This window comes from Moschus berezovskii, chromosome X (genome assembly GCF_049115385.1).
Source record: "Moschus berezovskii isolate FMDL1 chromosome X, NW_MosBer_1.0, whole genome shotgun sequence".
NCBI lineage: Eukaryota > Metazoa > Chordata > Mammalia > Artiodactyla > Moschidae > Moschus > Moschus berezovskii.
In genome coordinates, this window is record NC_142488.1 from 30726869 (window position 1) to 30750561 (window position 23693).

At 38.4% G+C, this 23693-nt stretch overlaps 1 protein-coding gene across 6 annotated transcripts in view; it reads right to left on the reverse strand.

The window, feature by feature from the left end:
• The window catches only part of DMD (dystrophin), a 2246075-nt gene that overhangs the window by 1779865 nt on the left and 442517 nt on the right, over positions 1 to 23693 (reverse strand). For all 6 annotated transcript variants that reach the window (XM_055393453.2, XM_055393450.2, XM_055393451.2 and 3 more), the window contains exons 6-7: positions 20779 to 20951; positions 13419 to 13537 (exon numbers count right to left, since the gene is read on the reverse strand). In XM_055393453.2, the coding sequence (XP_055249428.2) occupies positions 13419 to 13537; positions 20779 to 20951 (292 nt within the window). The remainder of the gene's footprint in view (positions 1 to 13418; positions 13538 to 20778; positions 20952 to 23693) is intronic.

Below are 23693 nucleotides of genomic sequence, written 5' to 3' on the forward strand. Positions count from 1 at the left end.
CAGTTAGAACTGGACATGGAAGATACAATAGTTCAGAGAAAATTACATATGTTTAATTTTTTATCCAGGAGCTTATACCTTACTAATTTTTATACTTGCTATATTCTGAAGTGGGTGGGATTTGTCCTTATTTTTAGCCTTTTGAAACCTGCTTCTTGAACCGAGGTTCTCTGAATACCCAAGTGCTCAATGATTCTTATTGTTCTAGGCTAGTCTTTCCCCACTTCCTGCTACATATGCTCAGACTCCCTTCAGTTAGCAACAACTACACCATTATCACAGTCTACTATTATGTTTTGGGTGATATGAGGTACATTTATCAAGGGCTCCATCCCATACTCTTGCCTACTGAATAGCGTTAATTTTAAATAAAACAGTTCTCAAGAGATCACAAAAGAGCCACTCCTTTTCCTGAGGCGTATACATGGACTCATTCCACTTTAAATGCTTTCACCTATAGCACCTCCACTGATAGAACACTAATGAAATCGTTTCTCAAACACTTTTCCAAAGTGCTCACTTGTCCAGCTGCTTCTATACAGACCCAAGGTCTCAACTGACTCAGATAATACTTATCCACACAAAGAATTGTGACACATAGAGAAAAGTTAGATATTCAAGTCTAGGTAAAATGTACATATTTATTTAGTCCTTCTTAGGACTCTCTCTCTCCTTGTCTCTCCCTTTCTTTTTGCTAATCTATCTTTTAGCAGGTAGATAAGAGATGTTTACATCACAAACCAATGAGGAAATATTTGAGATAGATGTTTTGACATACCTTAAGTGATTCTTTTGCCATCTAGAGTTAACAAGAGACAGAACAAAAGGGAATATATTCATAACTGGTTAGTGTTTCCCTTTGATAACTCTAGGGTGGCTTGGGTAGGATCCCAAACCCACAAGATTTGTAAACATCTTTCCACTTTGATTAATTATTTAAGCATTCTCTGAGGGAGATATTATAGTATAGACACAGAATCCAGTATCTCTCTTAGTCAGGACTCCCATTCGTATGACTTTTTACATTTATTTCCAGCACATTTGGAAGCAACTGATTGATGTCCCTCTATTTTCAAAGGAAGTTAATTAGGTCTGTAACAATCAACACAAAGAAAAAAATCAGTGAGGAATACAGAAATATTCTGCATTACAACTATTTTCTGTAGTAGTTACAAGCAGGAACTCTCAACTCCAACCCACGAGCTGAAAAATGTGAACAAGTTTCTTAAGCTCTGCAGTTGTAAATGATCATCATAATACTGTCTTCTTCCTGGGGTTGTCATGGGAATGAAATAAAATTATACTTATAAAATGTTAATTACTATGCCCAGCACTTATAAATACTCAGTAAACATTACACCAGAGTACATCAACATTCCCGTACAAATGCTACTCTGGGTTTCAGAAGACAAGAACGTTCCTTAGATTCTTGGGAACCAGTTCAACCACCCAGTTCAGTTCAGTTCAGTTCAGTCGCTCAGTCGTGTCCGACTCTCCATGACCCCATGAATCACAGCACTCCAGGCCTCCCTGTCTATCACCAACTCCTGGGGTTCACTCAAACTCATGTCCACAGAGTCGGTGATGCCATCCAGCCATCTCATTCTCGGTCATCCCCTTCTCCTCCAGCCCCCAATCCCTCCCAGCATCAGACTCTTTTCCAGTGAGTCAACTCGACGCATGAGGTGGCCAAAGTATTGCAGTTTCAGCTTTAGCATCAGTCCTTCCAATGAACACCCACTCACACGTCATTAAATAAAGTTATGGTTGCAGAAGGAAAACTATATTTTTGCAAGTGAGCTAATCGGCACCTGACAAATACCATGACAATTATAGGAAACATGTATTATAATTATGAACCAGTCTTAAGGAGACTTGTTGAAAATCTTTAGTGTAATCGAGTCTATGTGTGTGCATGTGTCCGTGTGTGTGTGCCATGTGTGTGCAATGCCACCACTGATGAATTCAAGATGTAGTTTAAGTTTGCTGTGAAGTATTAGATTATATTCTGGAACTCAAGGACATCAAGGGCTATGACCCAGAAATCAAGCTGTGAACCAGAAAATCTCTCAGATCAGGAAATTGGAATGAGTGGGAAGTTCACAGGAAAAACAGGAAGATTTAACATAGGGAACAATTTAATATGGGGAAAGTCAGCATTTATCCTGGAGGAAAGCAAAATAATTAGGAAGATCAACTCTCTCTAATCAAGACAATTTATAGGAATACAAAGTGAAGTAACATTTAATTTACTCAATATTCCAGACACTTGACTTATGTTTTAGCTGCTATTTCCGAATGCTTGTGTGTGCATGCTAAGTCACTTCAGTCATGTCCGACTCTGTGTGACCCTATGGACTGTAGCCCGCCAGGCTCCTCTGTCCATGGGTTCTCCAGGTAAGAATACTAGAGTGGGTTGCCATGCCCTCCTCCAGGGGATCTTCCTGACCCAGGGATTAAACCCACATCTCTTATGTCTCCTGCATTGGCAGGCAGGTTCTTTACCAATAGCGCCAGGTACTGTTTAACTGATGGGAACCAGGCAGATCAGAGGTAAAGAATCCACCTGCCAAGGCGAGAGATGCAAGAGACACGGGTTAGATCCTTGGGTCGGGAAGATTCCCTGGAGAAGGAAATGGTAACCCACTCCAGTATTCTTGCCTAGAGAATCTGATGGCCACAGTCCATGGGATTGCAAAAGAGTCAGAGAGGACTGAGCACACACACACATTATTCAACTTAATCCTTACAGTAACTCTATCAGGTAGATATCATTGATTCAACTTTGCACAATGAGCAAAACTAAGGCTCAGAAAGTTTCCCAGCACCATATAACTAATTAAATGCAAAAATTGGATTTCAACCCAAGACTAGTTGGCTCTCGGACTTAAAGGTTAAAATCAGGCCTAAGCTTTCCTGGGAAAATGACAAGAATTTTGTTTTCCGAGAACTAGGGAGCTGAGATAATTGGTAAAGTCGTGCCTCTTTTGTTGCCTAGGTACGACTGCTCTTAGGCTAGTGAGGAGGGGCTGTGTACTGACATGTAGGCCTTTATCCTCTGTTAGCAGAATGACTCGGAGAAGGCAATGGCAACCCACTCCAGTACTCTTGCCTGGAAAATCCCATGGATGGAGGAGCCTGGTAGGCTGCAGTCCATGGGGTCGCTAAGAGTCTGACATGACTGAGCGACTTCACTTTCACTTTTCACTTTCATGCATTAGAGAAGGAAATGGCAACCCACTCCAGTGTTCTTGCCTGGAGAATCCCAGGGACGGGGGAGCCTGGTGGGCTGCCGTCTATGGGGTTGCAGAGAGTCGGACATGACTGAAGCGACTTAGCAGCAGCAGCAGCAGAATGACTTTCACTATTAGTGGGAAATCATGGATAAAGCTTCCTCGCATCAAGTGGCCCACATGAACCCTAGCTCTTACCCCAAGTGTATAAGGTGTAAAAGTGTGTATTCTGGGTGCTTCTGGGCCACTCAATGTCATAAAGATTCCAGCTTATCTCTTGCCTTGTATCCTTCTATACAGCTAAGTCAACATAGTATTAAACTGAAGGCCATTGCATCTGTGAGTAAAATTGCCAATTTGATCCCCTCACAACCACAGTGATACTGCAGGCTCCAGTGACTGTTATATATTGTCACTAAAAGTCATATATTCGGCTGAAAAACAGACTGCTTAGCAAAACTAATCCTAGATAATGGCTTGTGATTAAAGTCAATCTATTTCTGGCATTAATATCAGAGATCATGAAGTTAACTAAAGCTGTTCCCATCTTTTAAATGGATTTATAGGATCACAGACTTGTCCTGTGAAAAAGTTATTTCACTGTCACTTTTAAATAGCTTTTTCCTTTTCTTTTATTATCCCTTTGTTATTATTAAAAAAATTCCTCTGGAATAAGAGGCTTTATCAGCTGTGCCAATGAAAGATATATTTATTGGTTGAAAAAGGGATCACCAAACCCTTGATGATAGGGCGCAGAGACACTAATTAGGATCAAAGTGAGAGAGGAAGAGTATAAAGGACAAATAAATAAAAGGACAGAAAGCCAAGTATGACCTCCACACATAGGTTATCTGGGACAAGCCTTTGGTGGAGGCAGTGTGTGCATGAGAGCGTCCTTCTATCACAAATACACCCATGAAGTAATAAACAGAAGAAGGGATGGAGAAAGAGAGAGTTGTGCGGACAGCAGATAAGGTAAGTCCCTTAATCCTAAAAGAGAATGTTTTTGGTAGCCAGTCTTACGTGACAGCTAGTCTATTTCTATTTTATCTGGCGGATGAACCATTTCTCATTAACGACAGGACTGTTAGCAATAAGCAATGCTCCAATAATTAAAGATTTGAACAGCAGGCTTAGTCACCTCTTGAGGAAGAAAATGGCTAGAAATCTTTTAAAAACCCTGGTACAAAAGATTCTGGGTTTTATCCTCTAAAAAGATATACCTACAGAAACCATTGTTCTATTGCAACTACTTTTACCTTAGTTGTATGACAGTCTCACCTGATGAGCTTTTAAAAATTTCTGATGTCAGGGCCCAACCTCAGATCAATAAAATAAAAAATATCAGCTCTAATCCCAACGTTTTCATAAGTCTCCCCCAGGCGACTTTACTGAGCAGCCCCATTGGAAAGAATATCAACTTTGAGGAGAGGTAAAACTGAATTTGATTTTTGCACATCTTTCTATTGTCTGGGTAATCCTGGCCTTAGTAAAGCTCTCTGCTGCTGCTGCTAAGTCGCTTCAGTCGTGTCTGACTCTGTGCGACCCCATAGACGGCAGCCCACCAGGCTCCCCCGTCCCAGGGATTCTCCAGGCAAGAACACTGGAGTGGGTTGCCATTTCCTTCTCCAATGCATGAAAGTGAAAAGTGAAAGTGAAGTCGCTCAGTCGTGTCCGGCTCCTAGCGACCCTATGGACTGCAGCCTACCAGGTTCCTCTGTCCATGGGATTTTCCAGGCAAGAGTAAGCCTCAGTTTTTCCATCTATAAAATAAGGATAAACTGCCCAAGAACTACTGCACAAAACAAATGTGAGGTTCCTAAAACATGGTTGTCTTACTGAAATTTTAGTTAGATTTTACCAAAAAGAACTTCGTATATTTGAATTTATATCACTAGCAATAAATAAGAAAATTATTTTTTAGGGAAAACAGTACTTTGAGTTCAGGTAGAAGTTTTCCAGCAATATTTTTTAAAATCTCACAAGAATAATACTGCAGAACAATTGATTATTTCTAAAAAGTAAAAACACTGGATTTCAACCAACTTATTAAATTTTAATAATACATAACCTCTCCATCACCTAATAGCTGTTTCAGTTTTCTCATCTCTCAAGGAGATAGTATATGACCCACTAACCCCACAAGTCTGCCATAAGCAAATAAATATAAAAGTATACTACATTATTTTTAAGTATAATCACAAGACAACACTTAAGTCTTGTGATTATATAATTCTTTACAACAATTAAATTCCATTTTTATGAGAATTAAATTATCCTGTTATAAAAATTAAATGGCATCCACCAAGACTCTAGTTCATTACTATTTTATCCAAATACCATTGCAACTAATATATTTTCATTTTTATTTCATATTCCAACTGTTAAATGGCCCATGCATTTTTATATAGAGATATGATTTAATCAGAAAACATATGTACCAACCTGATACCTATTTTTCCTAGCACTCAGCTTTTAGGTTTTCAGATATTCATTTGAAAGTTCTATGATACCATTTATTTTTCTAATCAAACACAGCTAATTCCATTTTGAAGACTGTGAAATGAACAAAAATGTCCCAACTTAAGGAACATATGCTTTACTTTCAAACATCATCATTGATTTTATTAAAACCATAAAAAATAAAAAAATAAAAACTTAAAATATATATATATATAAATTTCAAAATTATTTATGCCATTTTATTATTATTTTCTATACTCATTTGAATATTCAAAATGTTTTTTAATTAACTATACATTGTCCCATAATAAGAAATACAAATAACAATTACAAAAATACTTTACTCATAATTGCTACTATCTCATTTATTAGATAGTAAAGTAAAGTCACTCAGTCATGTCCGACTCTTTGTGACCCCATGGACTGTAGCCTCCCAGGCTCCTCCATTCACGGGATTTTCTAGGCTATAGTACTGGAGTGGGTTGCCATTTCCTTCTCCAGGGGATCTTCCCAACCCAGGGATCGAACCTGGGTCTCCCGCATTGTAGACAGATGCTTTACCATCTGAGCCACCAGGGAATATATCTTATTAAAATCAGTAACAAAGGAACAACAAATTTTGTTTCAAATATATTTTCTTAACAGACTCCTAGTGATGACATACCTGGGGACACCATCCACAGAATATCTACTGTATGTCATTCAGCACTGGAACATGGTGGACATATTTTCCAACTGTTTAAACAATTTATAGACGGCCTGTCAGTCGTTCAATATTATTTATTGTGACTGCATAGGCATAGGATATTATGCCTAAATATTATGCCACTTAAATAAGGTGAAAGTCGTTCATTCATGTCCGACTCTTTGCGACCCCATGGACCATACATCCATGGAACTCTCCAGGTCAGAATGCTAGAGTGGGTAGCTGTTCCCTTCTCCAGGGTATTGTCCCAACCCAGGGATCAAATCCAGATCTCTGGCATTGCAGGCAGATTCTTTACCAGCTGAGCCACCAGGGAAGCCCCTACTTAAATAAACTAGTTGTAAAAACCATCCTGGTAAAGTAATTAAAAAGAGATTCTTGGTAACATAGATAGGGATTATACTCAAACACTTCTGAACAAATTTGGTAAAGACACTCATCCAGGATGAAAACCTTAAATCACATGATTAGATTATATGTCATTATTTAAATTCCACAACCTAGCAAGAAACTATGTTACTTAACTGTGTGTTCAGTCACTGAGTCGTGTCTGACTCTCTGCTACCCCATGGTTTGTAGCACACCAGGCTCCTCTGTTCATGAGATTTTTCAGGCAAGAATACTGGATTGGGTTGTCATTTCCTTCTACAGAGGATCTTAATCACCCAGGGATCAAACCTGGGCTTCTTGTGTTTCCTGCATTGGCAGGGGAAGTCTTTACCACTGAGCCACCTGGTAAGCCCACTCCTTAACAAGGAATAATATTCCTTTTAACAAACTCCTAAAAGAGATTAAAAATATATGTAAATTGGCTGACCATTTTCAATAAGGTCAAAATTGTGATGAATTAAAAAAGAACATAAAAATGAGTGGAAAATACTAAATTATGGTATAAAGGGTAAATTCAGGCCATGTACACACACTGCCTTTTTAATATTTTGCAAGTTTCCTTATTGTCTAAATGACTGAATTTGGGACTGTTGCATTCAATTATTTGTTATCCAAGCAACTGAAATGGATCAACAGAACAAGAATCACTTCAGTTTATTAGTGATTCATTCAAACTTTCCTGAAAATATTCATTTGCTAGGGTACCTGAACTGAGAATAAAGGTAGATGATAGGATATCAAAAATAAACATGAGATTCATTCTCTCTTTCTCTTCCCCTCTCCCTCTCTCTTTGTCTCATATGCTTTGTTAGCATTTCAGGTTACTGGAAACCATATAGTAACATCACCATTTTTAAAATTTCTGTTGCAATAAGCAATTTGAAAGTTCTCAATCAGGAAGCAGGAGATCACAACAGTAATATCTTAATGTTAGTATATTTATCTCTATCACAATATTAAAGCAGTATCTTTAGCCTCATTTATATGCTAATATTTATTTACTATTATTGGTAACCTTTTTACCCACATAGAAAGTTTTCATCTATTTATTTTGCTATGTATTACAAAGTACTGCCTCCCTGCCCCTTAAAGATCTTTCTTCTATAGTAGCAATGATAAACTTGAGGATACCTCCAGATACTCAGCTTAAGAAATCATAACTCAAATGCATTACATTATATTAAAGTGGCAATAGACAGTCAAAGCTAGTTATGCAATATGTCTGCCCACAGAAAATAGAAGTGTAAAAAAGGAAGGTTCAGCATAAAAAACCTAAAAATAGACAAGGATATTCTAATAAGTACTTTTACTCTAATGATATGCAGGCTAGAAATATGTTAATGACATTTCTCTGGACTTCAACACTGGCCATCAGTTTTTCTAATTATGTGTCAATGCTAGTTTCTGTTCTAATCAATAATCAAAGTGTATATTTAAATTATTTAACACAATATTTCCCAAATTCCTTTACTAAAAGGTTATGCAGAATATACATTAAGCAAATAAGATGCCAACACTAAATCTAATGTAGCCCATTCCTTTGCTAATACAATAATGCCATCTCTAATTTACTCATTTCAACTGCAATCTACTGAAGTTCAAAATTAAAGGAATATTTTCATTATTATTACTTAACACCATTAAATGATATAATTCAGCTCCAATGATCAAATTTTAATGCTTCCTTTAAAAAGAAACCCTGGAAAAACTAGTCTCCTATTGATATAATAGGACCACTATTCTGTTATTATCATATCTGTAAAAGCAGTTGATGATATTTTCTATTTTCCATAGCAAAATAGGTTGACTAAGAACTGTCATCCAAAAAACTTGAGATTTCCTATTAGATAATTACAATTTATAATATCGCTAAAGACACTCTGCCAGAGATAATATTAATCAGTAATACCATACAATGCAAAAGAATATATATATTTTGTTGCTTTGCCATCAAAAAGGCAATGGCCATTTTAATTCAATATGTACTATTAAAATACTTTAATATATGGGGATAAAGAACATTTGCACTGCAGAGAGTTTGGCGGTAAAGTGTGTCATATATTTACAATAATAACCTCTACTTGAAATGTTATACATATAAGGAACATCAGTACATTTCAACCTCATTACATTCTCTGAAAACCAAGGTATTCCACAATGGGTTCTAGAAAAAAAATCAATCTAAATGATATGAAATGAGTGTGCCTGTCCATAAAAAGCTCGAGTTATTTACATTAACAAGATCCATCTGAGTTGGTTTCCCCTTTCCATTTTAGCTTAGTGTAAATGACTTATTAGCATTCTTATTGTTAATGGTATCAAAATGTGATGAACGGAACAAGGATAGAAGCAAAAAAAAGCACACTACTTGCTCAAACCACCTAAAAAGAAGCCTTAAGGACTTTCTTTTACAGCAAAAGCTATATATCTTCTCTTGATTACTTTTTGAAGATTAATCAACTGCATGCAGGTCAAGTGAAGTCAGAGACCATTCATTCAGGAAGAAAACTTTCAAAAAGCAGAGCTAATTCTTGGAAAAGTAGACTCTTAAAGCAACTCAAGAGTGATGCACAGATTAGTCAGGCAGAAAATAGAAGAATCTGTGTCACCATCCTAACCCTGGGAAAATGAAGTGGATTAAAACCAAACTAATTGGCTTGTTTATGTCATTTTGAGGTCATAAATATTTCTTGAAAGCCCTAGTGTTCATCAAATTTTACTCGTCATTCATTTTTCATTCTAAAGTCAGTCCAGTAAACCATGGATGATGTGAGTATCATCCTCCACATCCCAGATGGAAATGACTTACTATAGTCAAAAGTCATCTAGAACTGGCACACATTTTTATCCCCGATTTTGTTTTTCTATTTCTTAAGAGCATCTTCACTTTGCTATTCACAAGGAAAAGCTGACAAAGCATTCTCTTAATGCATAAAGTATTATGTAGATTTGCAAACAAACCAATTTGTTTGAAACTCAGGGAAGCAAACAATGCATTTGAAAACCACAAAGCACTACTGTGTGTGTCTTACAGGGAAATCATAAGAGAAAGTGAATCGAATGACTCACAATAGGATATGTTTGGAAGGAGATAAACCTTTTATATCTATGAGCATAAAGATGCATAAAGTATTAAATAATTTTACCTTAGCAATACTTATTTTTGCATATGTTAACATTTAAACTACCAGAAACAGCTCCTGAAATTGGTTATGCTAATGCCTATTCCTACTCATTTTAAAAGGCAATTCCACTTAAAACCAAACCTCAGGCCTCAAAACAACAGTTAAGGTCAAACGAAGCATACCAAAGTCGATATACGCAAGATATGAAAAGCTCCAAATTATATTTCAGTGACTTGTTTAATTTGTAAATCAACGCAATCAACAAAGCATATGTTTAAAATTCTAAAGACATTTTTGGGTAGGTATTTCTTTAAACCAAAGTTAACTTCAACCCCCCAATAATAAATATCTCCCCAAATGTAAAGCTGAATGTTTCATTAGCCTCCTAAGAGGCATATTAGATATGAAAAGAAAATTGCTTTGAAGAATAGCTGAAATCATCATGTATAAGCTAAAGAACCAAAATGTGGTTAAATAAAAATATAAACTTCTCAAAGGTATTTACTATACAGGGCATGTAAGTCTATGAGTCTGCCAGTGTGTTAGGGAAACACACAAATGTGCATTACAAAATTATAGCTCAATGTATTTTTAAGAGATGATATCAATGATAATTAAAAGAAAAAAATTACCTAAATCATAAGGATTTTTATTTTCTAATTTTATTTTCTAATTAATCACAAAGACAGAATGGTATCTCTTAAAATCTAAGACTTAAGTCTTTGAATGAACATTTGAGTATTTCCCTAACACACTGGCAGGAACTGATAGACAGCTAAAAATTAAACGTTAAGATTTATACTGAATCCTTACCTTATTGAAATCCATAAAAAAACTTTAGTAAACCATTTTAGGAAATGGAATGCTCTTTGACGTGGAAGGGTGTCCATAAATAGCAAAAGTTTTCAGATCCAAGAGTTCATTGGCAAAATGAAACTATAACCAGTGGTTTGATCTTTATTAAGCAGCTTGTATTTCATACTTTGCTTGGTTGACTTCAAATTGTCAGGTTTGAGGTATTTTTTCACTCTTTTTTAAATTTATTTATTTTTAATTGGAGGGTAATTGCTTCACTGTGTTGAGGGTGTTCCTACAAGCCTATATGATGTGCATTTTGACACATACTTAGGAATACGGAATTGGGTATATCAGGCTCTTTTATGCTATAAAATACATTATTTAACTGCCTTTTTCTGATTATAGGCATATCAATCTACTTTCCGATTATGATGTGGATGTCTATTCTGGATCCCCTTACTTCACTATTCAAAGGAGGACTTAGACATCAAAAGCCATTTTATAACTCAACAAGGAAAAGATCTATTTTAAACTATTTTATGAAAGGAGAGGGCACACACAAGAATAACTTGAGCACATATCTCAGACAAAAGAAATTACCATATGCAGATTTAACAACAACAACAAAAAAACTATTAACAGGCTTATCCTTCAGGTTCACACACTATAGCTCTCATCCTCAGGGACTAGAGTTCATATTTTCATTATGTCTGCCTCTCTACCTCACTGGAGTATGAAAAAACACATATATTGGTACTAGGAGTTAATAGTGAGGTAACCCTCCCCCATCTTTCAAGACAAGGAAATATGATTGATATAATTTCTCCCTTAGAGCTAAACCAATACTGGAAGGACACTGACCATCTATTGAAGCAATAAGAAGAGTTTAGAGGTATGTATTATCTAAAGGAGAGGAAACATTTCTAGTGTACTTAATCTGATTCCAACTTCACAAACACATTTGCATTGCTATAATTATCCCTTCCCAAGTCCATATACAGGGGTCAATTAGATATGAGTATTCTGGTTCTTGTGATTGTTAAATATCTCATTTATAATATCTGAGCTTCCATTTTGATTATGTCATTTTTTTTCATCTTGTTTTGTTTAAAATTAACTCCCCCACCACTATGGGTCTGCCATGAATAAGACCCATCAATATATGGGTCTGCTATGAATAAGATAAGGCAATCAGGTTTCTGGGTCTGTAACACTAAGTAAAAGATTCTGGTTGATGATAAATTTACCAGTGAAAGGCTATCCTCTGAGTTATTTTGGAACTTTTCCTGATGGGACCCATGATCACCACTCAAGGATCTCCTGATTTGGGACTGATTCAATATTCCCAAGACAGAAGAATTATATAACCCTAGCCAAATATCGGAGAAGGCAATGGCACCCCACTCCAGTACTCTTGCCTGGAAAATCCCATGGACGGAGGAGCCTGATGGGCTGCAGTGCATGGGATCACTAAGAGTCGGACACAACTGAGCGACTTCACTTTCACTTTTCACTTTCATGCATTGGAGAAGGAAATGGCAACCCACTCCAGTGTTCTTGACTGGAGAATCCCAGGGATGGCGGAGCCTGGTGTGCTGTTGTCTATAGGGTCGCACAGAGTCGGACACGACTGAAGCGACTTAGCAGCAGCAGCAGCAGCAGCCAAATATCAGCTTGAATTATTAATATACCACAGATAATCAATCCCATTGATACAGCTTCTCCAACTTCTGGGTTTAGAGTGTGGTAAAGCCTCAGTAAAGAGAATATAGCTTGCAATTTCAAAGAAGTTGGCAGATTAAAAAGTGCCTCATAGGCTAGAAGAAAAGCAGAGGTCAGGAATTATTATCCCTCTAATCCATGTGTTTGTAGATATGACTATGTAGCACCAAACATAATGGTGAAATTTACTTAAGTGTAATATTATAAAAATATAAATACAGTAGTAGTAGTGTTAGTTGCTCAGTCATGTCCAACTCTTTGCGATCCCAGGGACTGTAGCCGGCCAGGGTCCTCTGTCCATGGGATTCTCCAGGGAGGAATACTGAAGTGGACTGCCATTTCCTTTTCCAGAGGATCTTCCTGACCCAGGGATCGAATCTGGGTCTCCTGCATTGCAGGCAGATTCTTTACCGTTTGAGCTACAGGGAAGACCCCATAAATACAGTGCTACCCATCCACTAAAGAAGCAGAAAACGAATAACCATTCAATGGAGGACTTCCCCCACAGTGACCAGTTACAACAGAATCAGCACCAGGAAAAGATTCCCTGATTTAAACAGTAAACCATGTTGCCTTTTATACAGTATATGAATGAAAGTGCCAAGAGTAGCTAGTTAATTAGAGCCAATTAGTGTATCAAATCTCTTGGTAGAATAGACAAAACATGAACTTTTTATAATTATTTGGAGTCAGTGTACTCTAAACACAGTATACTTCATCTGTGAAGCATACACATTCTAAAGGCTTGTGTCTTTTTCTAAAGTTTTATATTTTAGTTTCAGATATTGGGATTTGAGAACTAAGATCATATGTGACGATTCATAATACATTTCAGGAAGGCAGAACATTTTAAGTACACCTGGAATACAGAAAAACACAATGCACAGTTTCTAGTTTGTGCTTAGTTTGTGGAAATGTGAGGTCTGAGATGATGAACTTTAAACTGCGCTAAAAACGGTAGCCGTTTAGAAATGCACCAACCTTCAGGATCCAGTAGTTTCTCTATGCCTAATTGATATTTGGCAATGTTGAATGCATGTTCCAGTCGTTGTGTGGCTGACTGCTGGCAAACCACACTGTTCCAATCAAACAGGTCTGGCCTGAAACACACACAATTATAAAGACAAATATGAACTGATTGAAAATCTTTCATAAGATTCACTTCAATTCTGATTTTTGATTGACAGACAACCCGTGCCCACATTCCTTAAGAGGTGAGTGTCACTCTTCAGTACTCCTCAATGACAGTTCTCATTCAAACCAGGCACAAAATCCAGAAGAAAACAAAGTAGAATTGATTCTATCTTATCCAAGCAACAAAAATGTGTTCATCTCATCCAATCTCATGGATTTAAAGACAAGCTATTCGTTGGTATCTTCTAATTCTATAAGCTCTGCCCAGATCTCTTGCCTGAACTTCAGACTCTAGATCCATCTGCTTACTCAGTGTCTCTACTGAGAGTCATGGCAAGACTCAAGTGTCCAAAAGTGACCTTCTGATATTCATCCCCATCGCACTACCCCACCTCACCTACTTGTCTTATAGTTCTCCCTTCCTCAACAATCAATAACAAGGTCAAACTTGTGGTGCTCAGTAGAAAAATCTTAGGGTCAACTTTGATGATTCTTTCACCCTCACAGAACACTTAGTTGGAAATACATCCAGCATTTGGCCACTTCACACTATCCTCACTGCTAGTATGGTAATCCAACCCTCCCCCCTCCCTTAGCCTGCACAGATCACCCCATTAACTTTCTAACTGCTTCCCTCTTCCCACCCTTGCCTTTGTTAATCTATTCTCAGCAGAGTTGGTGCAGTGATCTGGTAAAATGTTTCATCATAACCTTCTCATATCCCCCCTATCGGGGGAGTAAAATTCATTGATTTAACTGTGACCTACAAGACCCTACACGGTCTAGCTCCCCATTATCTCTCTGATTTTATTTCCTGCCTCCCTCCTCATATTCCTCAGACAGGCTAGATCATTTCCTGCATCTGCACTTGCTGTTCCCTATGCCTGGAATTCTCTTCCCTTAGACATTGACATGGCTCATTCCTCCACTTCCTTTGGGTCTTTACTCAAAAGTCACATTGATGAGTTCTTCCCTGCCCTTCTCCCATCTAAAATTGCCCACTCCCAAAACAAGCGTACATGGAATCATTTCCTATTCCTCTTAGTGGCTTTATATTTTTCTCCTTAGCACTCAACATATTGCACATTTAATTAATCTTATTTATCTATCTTCTGCACTTGAATGGAGAATAATTTCTGCCAGGTGTGTTCACTTCACGAAATCCAGCCTGACACACAGGAGGGGCTCAATAAGTATTTATTGACTTCACCAGAGAATGGTTGAGAACATACTATATGATTATCATTTTCCTTGATAACAGAGAAACACCCAGTCACGTAAGAGGCAGTTCTTATCTATGATGATTTTAAATATATTGAGGAAAAAATGTGTACATCATAAATTAAATAAATTTTAAGTGTGATAAATACAGATAATAATATATAAGGTTTTCTAAAATCTGAAGGAAAAATATAAAGGTTTTTTCTGAGGCTTAAGGGAGTCTTAAATGGTGGTTTGGGTTTCAGTCAGTTCAGTTCAGTTCAGTCGCATGAAAAATGCTTGAGAACAGAATTTTAAATTGTGTGGCTATTAGAGAATCAAAGCTCTTAGGGAAGGAAAGAGCAGAAGGTGACAGTCACTCAAGCCCTCATGGGCCTGGCTCCACTGGGAGATTTCCAGTATCAAGTGGTGGGAGATAAGGTTAGGAGTAGAGATTGAGGTGAGTTTGCAAAAGGCCTTGGCTGGTAAGGAATTACAATTTATCCCAACAGTATTGGAAACCAATTGTGAAGTGCTTCATTACCTTTCCTGGAACACAGATACCTTTGAGAATCTGATGAATTCTATGAAACTTCTACCTAGACAAAATACCTATCCATATCTTTACTTCTTTTTAATTTTTATTGTAGTGTAGTTGGTTTACAATGTTGTGTTAGTTTCTGCTGTACAGCAAAATGAATCAGCCACACATACACATGGACACCCTCCTTTTTGGATTTCCTTCCTATTTATGTCACCACAGAGCACTGAGTAGAGTTCCTTATGCTATATAACAGCTTCCAACTAGCTGTCTATTTTATAGTGACTATACATAGGGGCTTCCCTTGTAGCTCAGTTGGTAAAGAATCTGCCTGCAGTGCAGGAGACCTGGGTTCGATCCCTGGGTTGGGAAGATCCCCTGGAGAAGGAAATGGCAACCCACTCCAGTATCCTGACCTGGAAAATCTCATGGACAGAGGAGCCTGGTGGGCTGCAGTCCCTCGGGTCACAAAGAGTCGAGCACGACTGAGCGACTAACACTAACACTATACATAGTGTATATATGTCAATTTCAATCTCCCAAATCATGCCAACACCCCTTTGTTCCCCCTTGGTATCCACATGTTTGTTCTCTATGTCTGTGTCTCTATTTCTGCTTTGCAAAGAATATCATCTGTACCAATTTTTTCAAATTCCACATATATGCATTAATATATGATATTTACTTTTCTCTTTCTGACTTACTTTGTGTGACAGTCCCTAAATAGAATTACAAAGAATTTTAGGACTTTGGGGTCTGTCAACGGACTTCTGCTTAAGAACTCATGCTCTGCAGAGAGGATGCTACAAGGAAAGGCTTAGCTGCTATTTTCTAAAAGCAAAATTCAAAATAAACATACAACTTTATTTCTCTTCTGATTCTCACTTCTTTTTCTCTACTTGCTCCTACCCTGTTTAATTTACCAGGCTTTTTGTAACTCTAATCTCCTCTATACACTCCAGATTACCTAAAATGACCAACAACCTTTTAGAACCCAAAATGTGTATACACACATGCATACATACACACACACGGAGCTGTCTCTAGTCGTGTGACTGTATGAAACAAAAATTAAATCCTAGACCATTTGGAGAAAGTTTCAATTTCACTATGCAACCTCTGCCCCGTCTTCATTTCTCCATCTCTCAGCAAGGGAAGTGGAAAAGAATATAGGTGGGAGAGTGTGGGAAACTAGTTTCTCATCTATAGCACAGTAAACACGGTTAAATGAATATGATAAAAAAAAAAAAGACTGCTTCCATATTTAAGCCCTTTTCCCTTCATCTACTCCCCCTTCTCCCCAGCCAGTAACTCGTCCCCTGAATGAGGGGTTATCTGAGCCATGTAATCTATTTGCGCTTCAGTGTTTTCATTTCAAAAAGAAGACAGTGATGTACCGAATGGTCTTTGAGGTCTCTTCTAGCATTAAAATCAATCTAATAAAATGTTTTATATCATTAAAATACACCATTTGTTAACACTTTAAATAACTGTGATTTTCAAATGCATAAAGGATTGTAAAACTAACCAAGTGAAGAGGAAAGCCACATACTCTCCCATGCTAACCTAGACTATAACTCATAAATAGAATGTGCGATCAAGGATCGCCAGTCTTCTGAGAAAACTGACATACTGAATGAGATAGCACAGCCTAGTAGTCCTCTATGAATCCATAACCTGGGCTCGACCACATATTAACTGTGAAAATATTTCAATCCGAAGTGGAACCAGAGGATACAAAATGGAGAATTCCACACACATGCCTTAAGAAGAATGCAATGTAAGAATTGAGAGCCTAGTTTTCTATAAATGTCTGTTTTACAGAAATCAAGCCTTATTTCCCAACTAATGAATATCCACTCAGAATCTTTTCCCGTCCTTAAGGCTATGAACTTACTGCCTGCACTCCAGCTGGACTGTTGCCTCTTTGCGATCCTTGCCCATACACACACACTGCCCCAAACTCCCAACAGACTCACCTGTATCTCACTATAGCAAGTTTCCCAAATTGCAATTCCTCTGTTATTCCTGAATTAACTCAATTTCTGATCGTTTGAGATTGCCTCCTTTTATCTTTCTCTTTTGGGTGACACAGTCAAATGGTCTTAGATAAATCACATAACCTCTCTGTGCCTCAGTTTTCCAATTTGTGAAATGGGGACAAGGATAGTATGTATGTCATGAGAAATAGATGGGCCGTTTTCCATAGAACAGTGCCTACACAGTAATAATTGCTTCAAAACACTAACTTCTATTACTTTAAGCTTAATTTTATATTTATAAAGTAACAGTAAAACACTTTCAATTTATAGACTCAAGCCAAGAACACCTAAACTTACAGAAGAGATATAAATTTACAATACCGTTGATGCAAGAATAATAACAAAAGAATAGAAGGTGGAGAGAAGAAGAGGCAGTATGTATAAGGATGATAATTTCCTCATCCTTCTTTTCAGGTAGTGAACAGATCTTGTTTAAACTTGATGAAAATAGGTGTACACCTGTCACTTAAAGTCACACAGGCAACAACTGTAAGAATAAAATGATTATAACATAGTAATGAAATCAAGAAATAGATGAGGATGAGATGTAAGATGTGTGGGCTTCACATTAAGGAATAAATCCACCTACTGTCAGAAATGAATTAATCAAGAAATAAAATATAATAATGTATATAATATAATAATTATATAATATATAATAATTATGAAAACCATCAGAGAGACTAAAAGAAGTTGCCAACAGTAACTGCTAGCAAGTAGAGTGTGATGGAGTAGGACTGGGGTCAGGAAGATATATTTTATTTCTCTCTGTCCTTTTCCTCCCTCTCTAATGTCTGACTTTGTTTTTAAATCATGTGCTATGTTACTTCTATGGGAATAAACTAAGAAATTAGAAAGAAAATTTTATTGCGACTGTACACTGAGTGCGATTTATTTGCATATTTTGAGCATGTCTTATGTCTTGTGAAAGTTGCTCAGTCGTGTCTATTTGTGACTCCATGGACTGTAGCCTGTCAGGCTTCTCTGTCCATGGAATCCTCCAGGCAAGAATACTGGAGTGGGTAGCTGTTCCCTTCTCCAGGGGATCTTCCCAACACTTTTTGGGATCAAACCCAGGTCTCCAGCATTGCAGGCAGATTCTTTACCATCTGAGCCACCAGGGAAGCCCAAGAATAATGGAGTGGGTAGCCTATCCCTTCTCCAGTGGATCTTCCCAACCCAGGAATCAAACCGGGGTCTCCTGCACTGCATATGGATTCTTTACCAGTTGAGCTTATTATCATTTGGTAGTTTTTCCCAAAGAAGTAGAATCTGGCTTTCTTTAACTGCACTGTAGTGAACTCTGTCTTTTAATACTTTTAATTCCTTACATATTAAGAGAAAATTTAGCTTTAAAGAAAAATAAAACCACTAACAGCCTGATCTTAGGCAAGGCTCTTTGTCAATTCCTATGCTCTTTATCAAGTTCACGCCTTTGTTCTATACAATCTCTCAATTATTGAAATCAGGACACCTCATGATAATCCTGTGTTCCAATGACAATCATCCTGAAACAAAAAGTTCAACCATTTTCTTCAACTTTAGATAAACAATATGAACATCTGTCAGAGACAAAAAGAAGACAAAGATGACTCATGAAAGAGTATTAGCAACTTTGAGAAACCTCTTGAGAAGTAACCATGTTATGTATAAAAAAGGAGTTACTGATGATTCATTCAATATGATAGAAGAATATATCAACGGAGATATTTGGAGAGGCAAAGAGTAGGTCAGGGACAGGGAGGGAAACCTAGATATGTTTACTGCATTACTTGGAACTATATTCAAAAATCATGAAATAAAATATTAACAAATGTAGTCTGTTAGCATGCTGGCAGAACTGAAGTCGTCCACTTGAAAAGAAAATGTTAACAAGCCAACAAGAACCACATAACCTGATCCTCAATATTTCTGTTCATCTGCAAATGAGTACATGAACAGCAAGATCAATATGTTCCGGCCCTTAGCCCTTACCGCGAAGCATGTGGCTGCATAAATGAACTCTGCCTTATAATGCAGAATGAACGTCTCTACCCCCTCTCATCTGGCTTTATTGAGGCTATGGAATATTTTTCTTCGTGTCACATGTGGGGGAAAACAGCATTTTAACGTTGTTTAACATGCCGACTGAGAGTGAGCCTGCCTCCTTTCCAAAATCAGGTTGCTGAGTCATTCACCTGGAAACTCAGTCTGGATGGGGTTAATTAAACCCAGCTGGAGCAAGACACCTGACAAAGATGCTTATTTAGAGAGAGTTTGCTCCTGCACTGGTAAACCAGAAAGAAAATTTATATTCTGGACGTTTCTAGAAGCAAGGTTGGCACAGGAAAATGGTAGAGTAGACCCGTCGAGAAGAGAAAGATCAAAGTGAGAAAAGATAAACTGCATTGAAAATCAGGGAAGATGCAGACCAGTGGCATTTCAAACACAGTTAATAAGGCAAGCATTTGACCCCGGGGATTGGGCTGGGTGAAAGAAATGGGTAATAAGAAAACCAAAGCAGATGTTCCTTACAGATAGTGTATTATACATAGAATGTATATGAATGCATTCATTATATATAATGCATGTATTTACCGTGTTGTTTTGCTTTTTCTTGAACTGTTATTAATTCACTTACTGATCTCCTTTATACAATAAAAAGCAAACAACTATTTTGCTATCTTAGAAAATATAATAGTGTGAATACAGGTGAGGACATTTGGTTCACTATGTCACACTGAGTTCCTCTTATGAAGACCGACAGAACAACTCTCTCTGATGCTTTACAGGAATCGCTTTGCTGTTACAGAGCAGTTGTTTCTTTTGTTATTCTGAACCCTGAGTCACAGAATTAATTGTGGTCTGCTCTTTGCCTTGGTTGCTAAGATGCTCAGAACCTCTTTTAATCCCAAAATGTATATTATATCTATACACACACACACACATATGCAGGGCCTTATAGTTTTTGCTATCTAAGTGTGTATCTGACAAGAGAAATGTTTCTTTTTCACATTATTAATCTGATGAAGGTAATTAATTGTACTACAGCCACTCACATAAGGTCTGCAACTATTTTTAATGCTAGAGTTGACGCTCATAATAACATGTTATTTGAACAGAAAGACCAACTCTATTCTTGGAAAAGCTAGAATGTAACCTTGATTTTCTGGCAGAGTCTCAATTTCAAAGGTGCTGATCCCCTCTCTCATCATAATCACATTTATCCTCTGATAGTTTTAATATTTCAACAACTAAGTGATATATCACTTTAAAAACAGGATATTCTTATTCAGAGCATCCCAATGGATGGATAGATCAATATGGTCAATATAAAAATATGTTGCATTGTGGAAAATGATCTGGAACCAGCTTGGACAAAAATACATCAGTCTCTAAATTAATACTTACAAAAAATTATTCAGTGTCTCGGAAATCTCCTTACCTATGACTGTGGATGAGCGCGTTCAAAGCCAAACCGTCAGACCAGCTGGTAGTGAAGTTTATGACATTAACCTGTGGATAATTACGAGTTGATTGTCGGACCCAGCTCAGGAGTATCTTCTCACTGTTGGTTTGTTGCAATCCAGCCATGATATTTTTCATTACATTTTTGACCTACGTGTGGAAAGAAATTTTCATAAGAAAATGCTCATGAACAAGAAGCACACAAACTTAAACCTAACTAGCTCAGCAGTGGTGATGGATTTGCACTGATCAGGAAACCCTCCCATGATGAAGGCTTGGCCAGTTATGGGCACCCAGATTCACCCACTCCTAGAAGACAGGACAAAGGTCAGTTTTCTCCCTGCCTTGAGAACGCACAGGGAGCTGGTGCAACTTGAACAAAAGAATCTTGAAAGATCATTCTCAACAAAGTATCTGGCGTGAACCTGAGCACCAACTGCCGACAAAAATGACTGTGGCCCAGCAGGCTGGCACTGGGTTGGTTTCTGCCTTATTTGCCCCTCTGCCCGCAGCATGAACTCCTTCCCACGAAGGCTGGGTAAGGAGTCCCTTCGTGCTTGTTTTGGGCAGGGACGTGAAAGGGCTTCAGGTCAATGAAACAGATGTGGAGATACATGGTAGAACATTCAAGATGCTCACAGGCGCGGAGAGGTTACATGGTGCTAAGCCAAAGGATGCCTTCTTGTGTGCTGGGCTCAGGAACATCCCACTGGGGCAGTCAGGAGGCCGGCTCCATCAGCAACTGCCACTGCTCCTCTGAGAAGTCAAAGCCTCCTTCCTAACACACAGTCCCCGGACCACCTCCAGAGTCACCGTCAGAATTCTCTACTTCTGCCTTGTCAGCTGTGGTCATCTCTGCAGCGCCCCCTGGTTTGAGAAATTCGGCCATGTTGCAAAAGATGAGGTTGAAGTCAAGAGCAAACAGCATGATGGCCAAGAAAACCCAACGCCAGGGCCGCTTAGGCAGCCCCGTCCCAGTTATTTCGCAACAGGCGTATCACGCACGAGAGAGGCGAGGAGGAGGAGAGGAGAGGGCGAGGGAGATGAGGGCCGCTGTGACGACTCCTAGGAAGTCCAACAGGAGCCTGCATCCGCCCTGCCACTTGTTCATCAGCCCGGCAGCAGCGAGGAGAAAATCGAGGGCCGCCAAGGACCCCAGCAAGAGCGCCGTGAGGAAGGCGGAGGCTGCGGGAGAGAAGCGACTCTGCCACCAGCAGGCAGCCTCCGAGCGAGCAGAGAAGGGAAGGCGGCCGGGCCGCCGGTAGCGCACCCCGAGGTGCGCGGGACCCCTGGGTCCTGGGAGGGATTCGGAGGTCACGTGGTGGCGTTGGTTGGGCCCCTCCTCCCCGGCTCCCTGAAGGGAGCAGAAACCCAAACTGCAAGAGAAGGAGGAAAAGACCAGACTCGGTTTTCTTTTTATGAACTGGTTTCTGTCCATTTGATTCTCTCCTTGGCTCTGTGCAGGTGCAAATGCCATTCGGCAGCTGATTGTATTTCCAACTGTCATTCTTCTAACTCAGCTGACGGCAGAAATCCATTTTCTAGGTTTCCAGGATGCAGTTGACACCTCATTATGGGACAGACCGTCTACATATTCTGTTAAAGGAATAATTACCAGGCTACTGCTTTAATATAAGCCAGGCCCCTTATCACATACTTAAAGGAAGTATATAAATAAATGTGATTTACCACCAAGGGCTTCCCTTTCAGCAAGTGTAAGGTCCATAGACTACCAACATTTGATCAGATGATGAATATTTATTGTGTATTCGAAATATGACATTTTATTTTGTTTCCTCATCCACGCAGAAGTTAACAAATGCCTTTGGGGAAAATACATATTTTAACATCTCCAGTGTTAGTCATCCTTTTATGAAAGATTCAAAGCAAATTTTAGGATAGACTATTAAATCGAACTTTAAAATACTTGAAAAGGATTTAAGATGATGTTTTGTAAATGTGGTAATGATGTGAAGATGTGAAATTTCTACATACATTTGTCACCGTCCCTTGATAGCTAAATCTATTATGGAGGGGTGGATTATCCAGTTTTCTTAATTCCTTCCTGACCTGCTTATTTAGCCAGTTACTTAGTGAATAAATAGGTCAAATAGTTATGTAAGATATGTCACTTTCCTCATCATATTCTCAAGTAATAAAATACACAGCCTCCATGTACAGAAGCCGTCGGATGAAGCCTGTGCTGAACCAGGGATGGGATAGCATATACTGGCTCAGGGGTTGTGATGAATTCGCACTGATCAGGCAGCCCTCCCATGATGAATGGGATTCATTTGTGAAATGCTTGGCCAGACTGCCCTCTATGCACATAATGTCAAAGGACGACAGTGTATTCAATCCAAAGCTCCTTTAGCATCGTTATGTCACTAATTCAGCTTATCAGCATCAGCCTCATTGCTGTTGCTTCTACCTGCATGCAAATGTTGCTGAGAGAAAAGAATTATGAAGGGCAAGCAATGTGAGGTAACAGTTCTTATATTCCTACATAAAAGACAGTTCCCAAGAAATCTGTATTTGAAGGAGGAAACAGAACAGGCTCTATCTTGAAAGCAGGACTCCACCTTGGGCCGGACTGTGGACTTTGAGCTATATGCCCAGTATCTATGGAAATGACATACCAACTGGAAAACCAGGCCCCTGGAAGGAAGAGCCCCAGGACTCTCCCACGCCTAAAAGAATAGTCTAATTATCTGTGTAACCAAACAGAATCATACATTCTATTATGCTTATTAGGGTACAACCACAGGCCTGTTGATAATTGTCCACTGTTAACTACCTAGGCTTAAGGCATATGATCACAGGTTAATTTTGATTGTCTCTTTATTTTTCTTTTGTTCAGACTAGTTTCAGGGAAACTTATACATTAGGGTA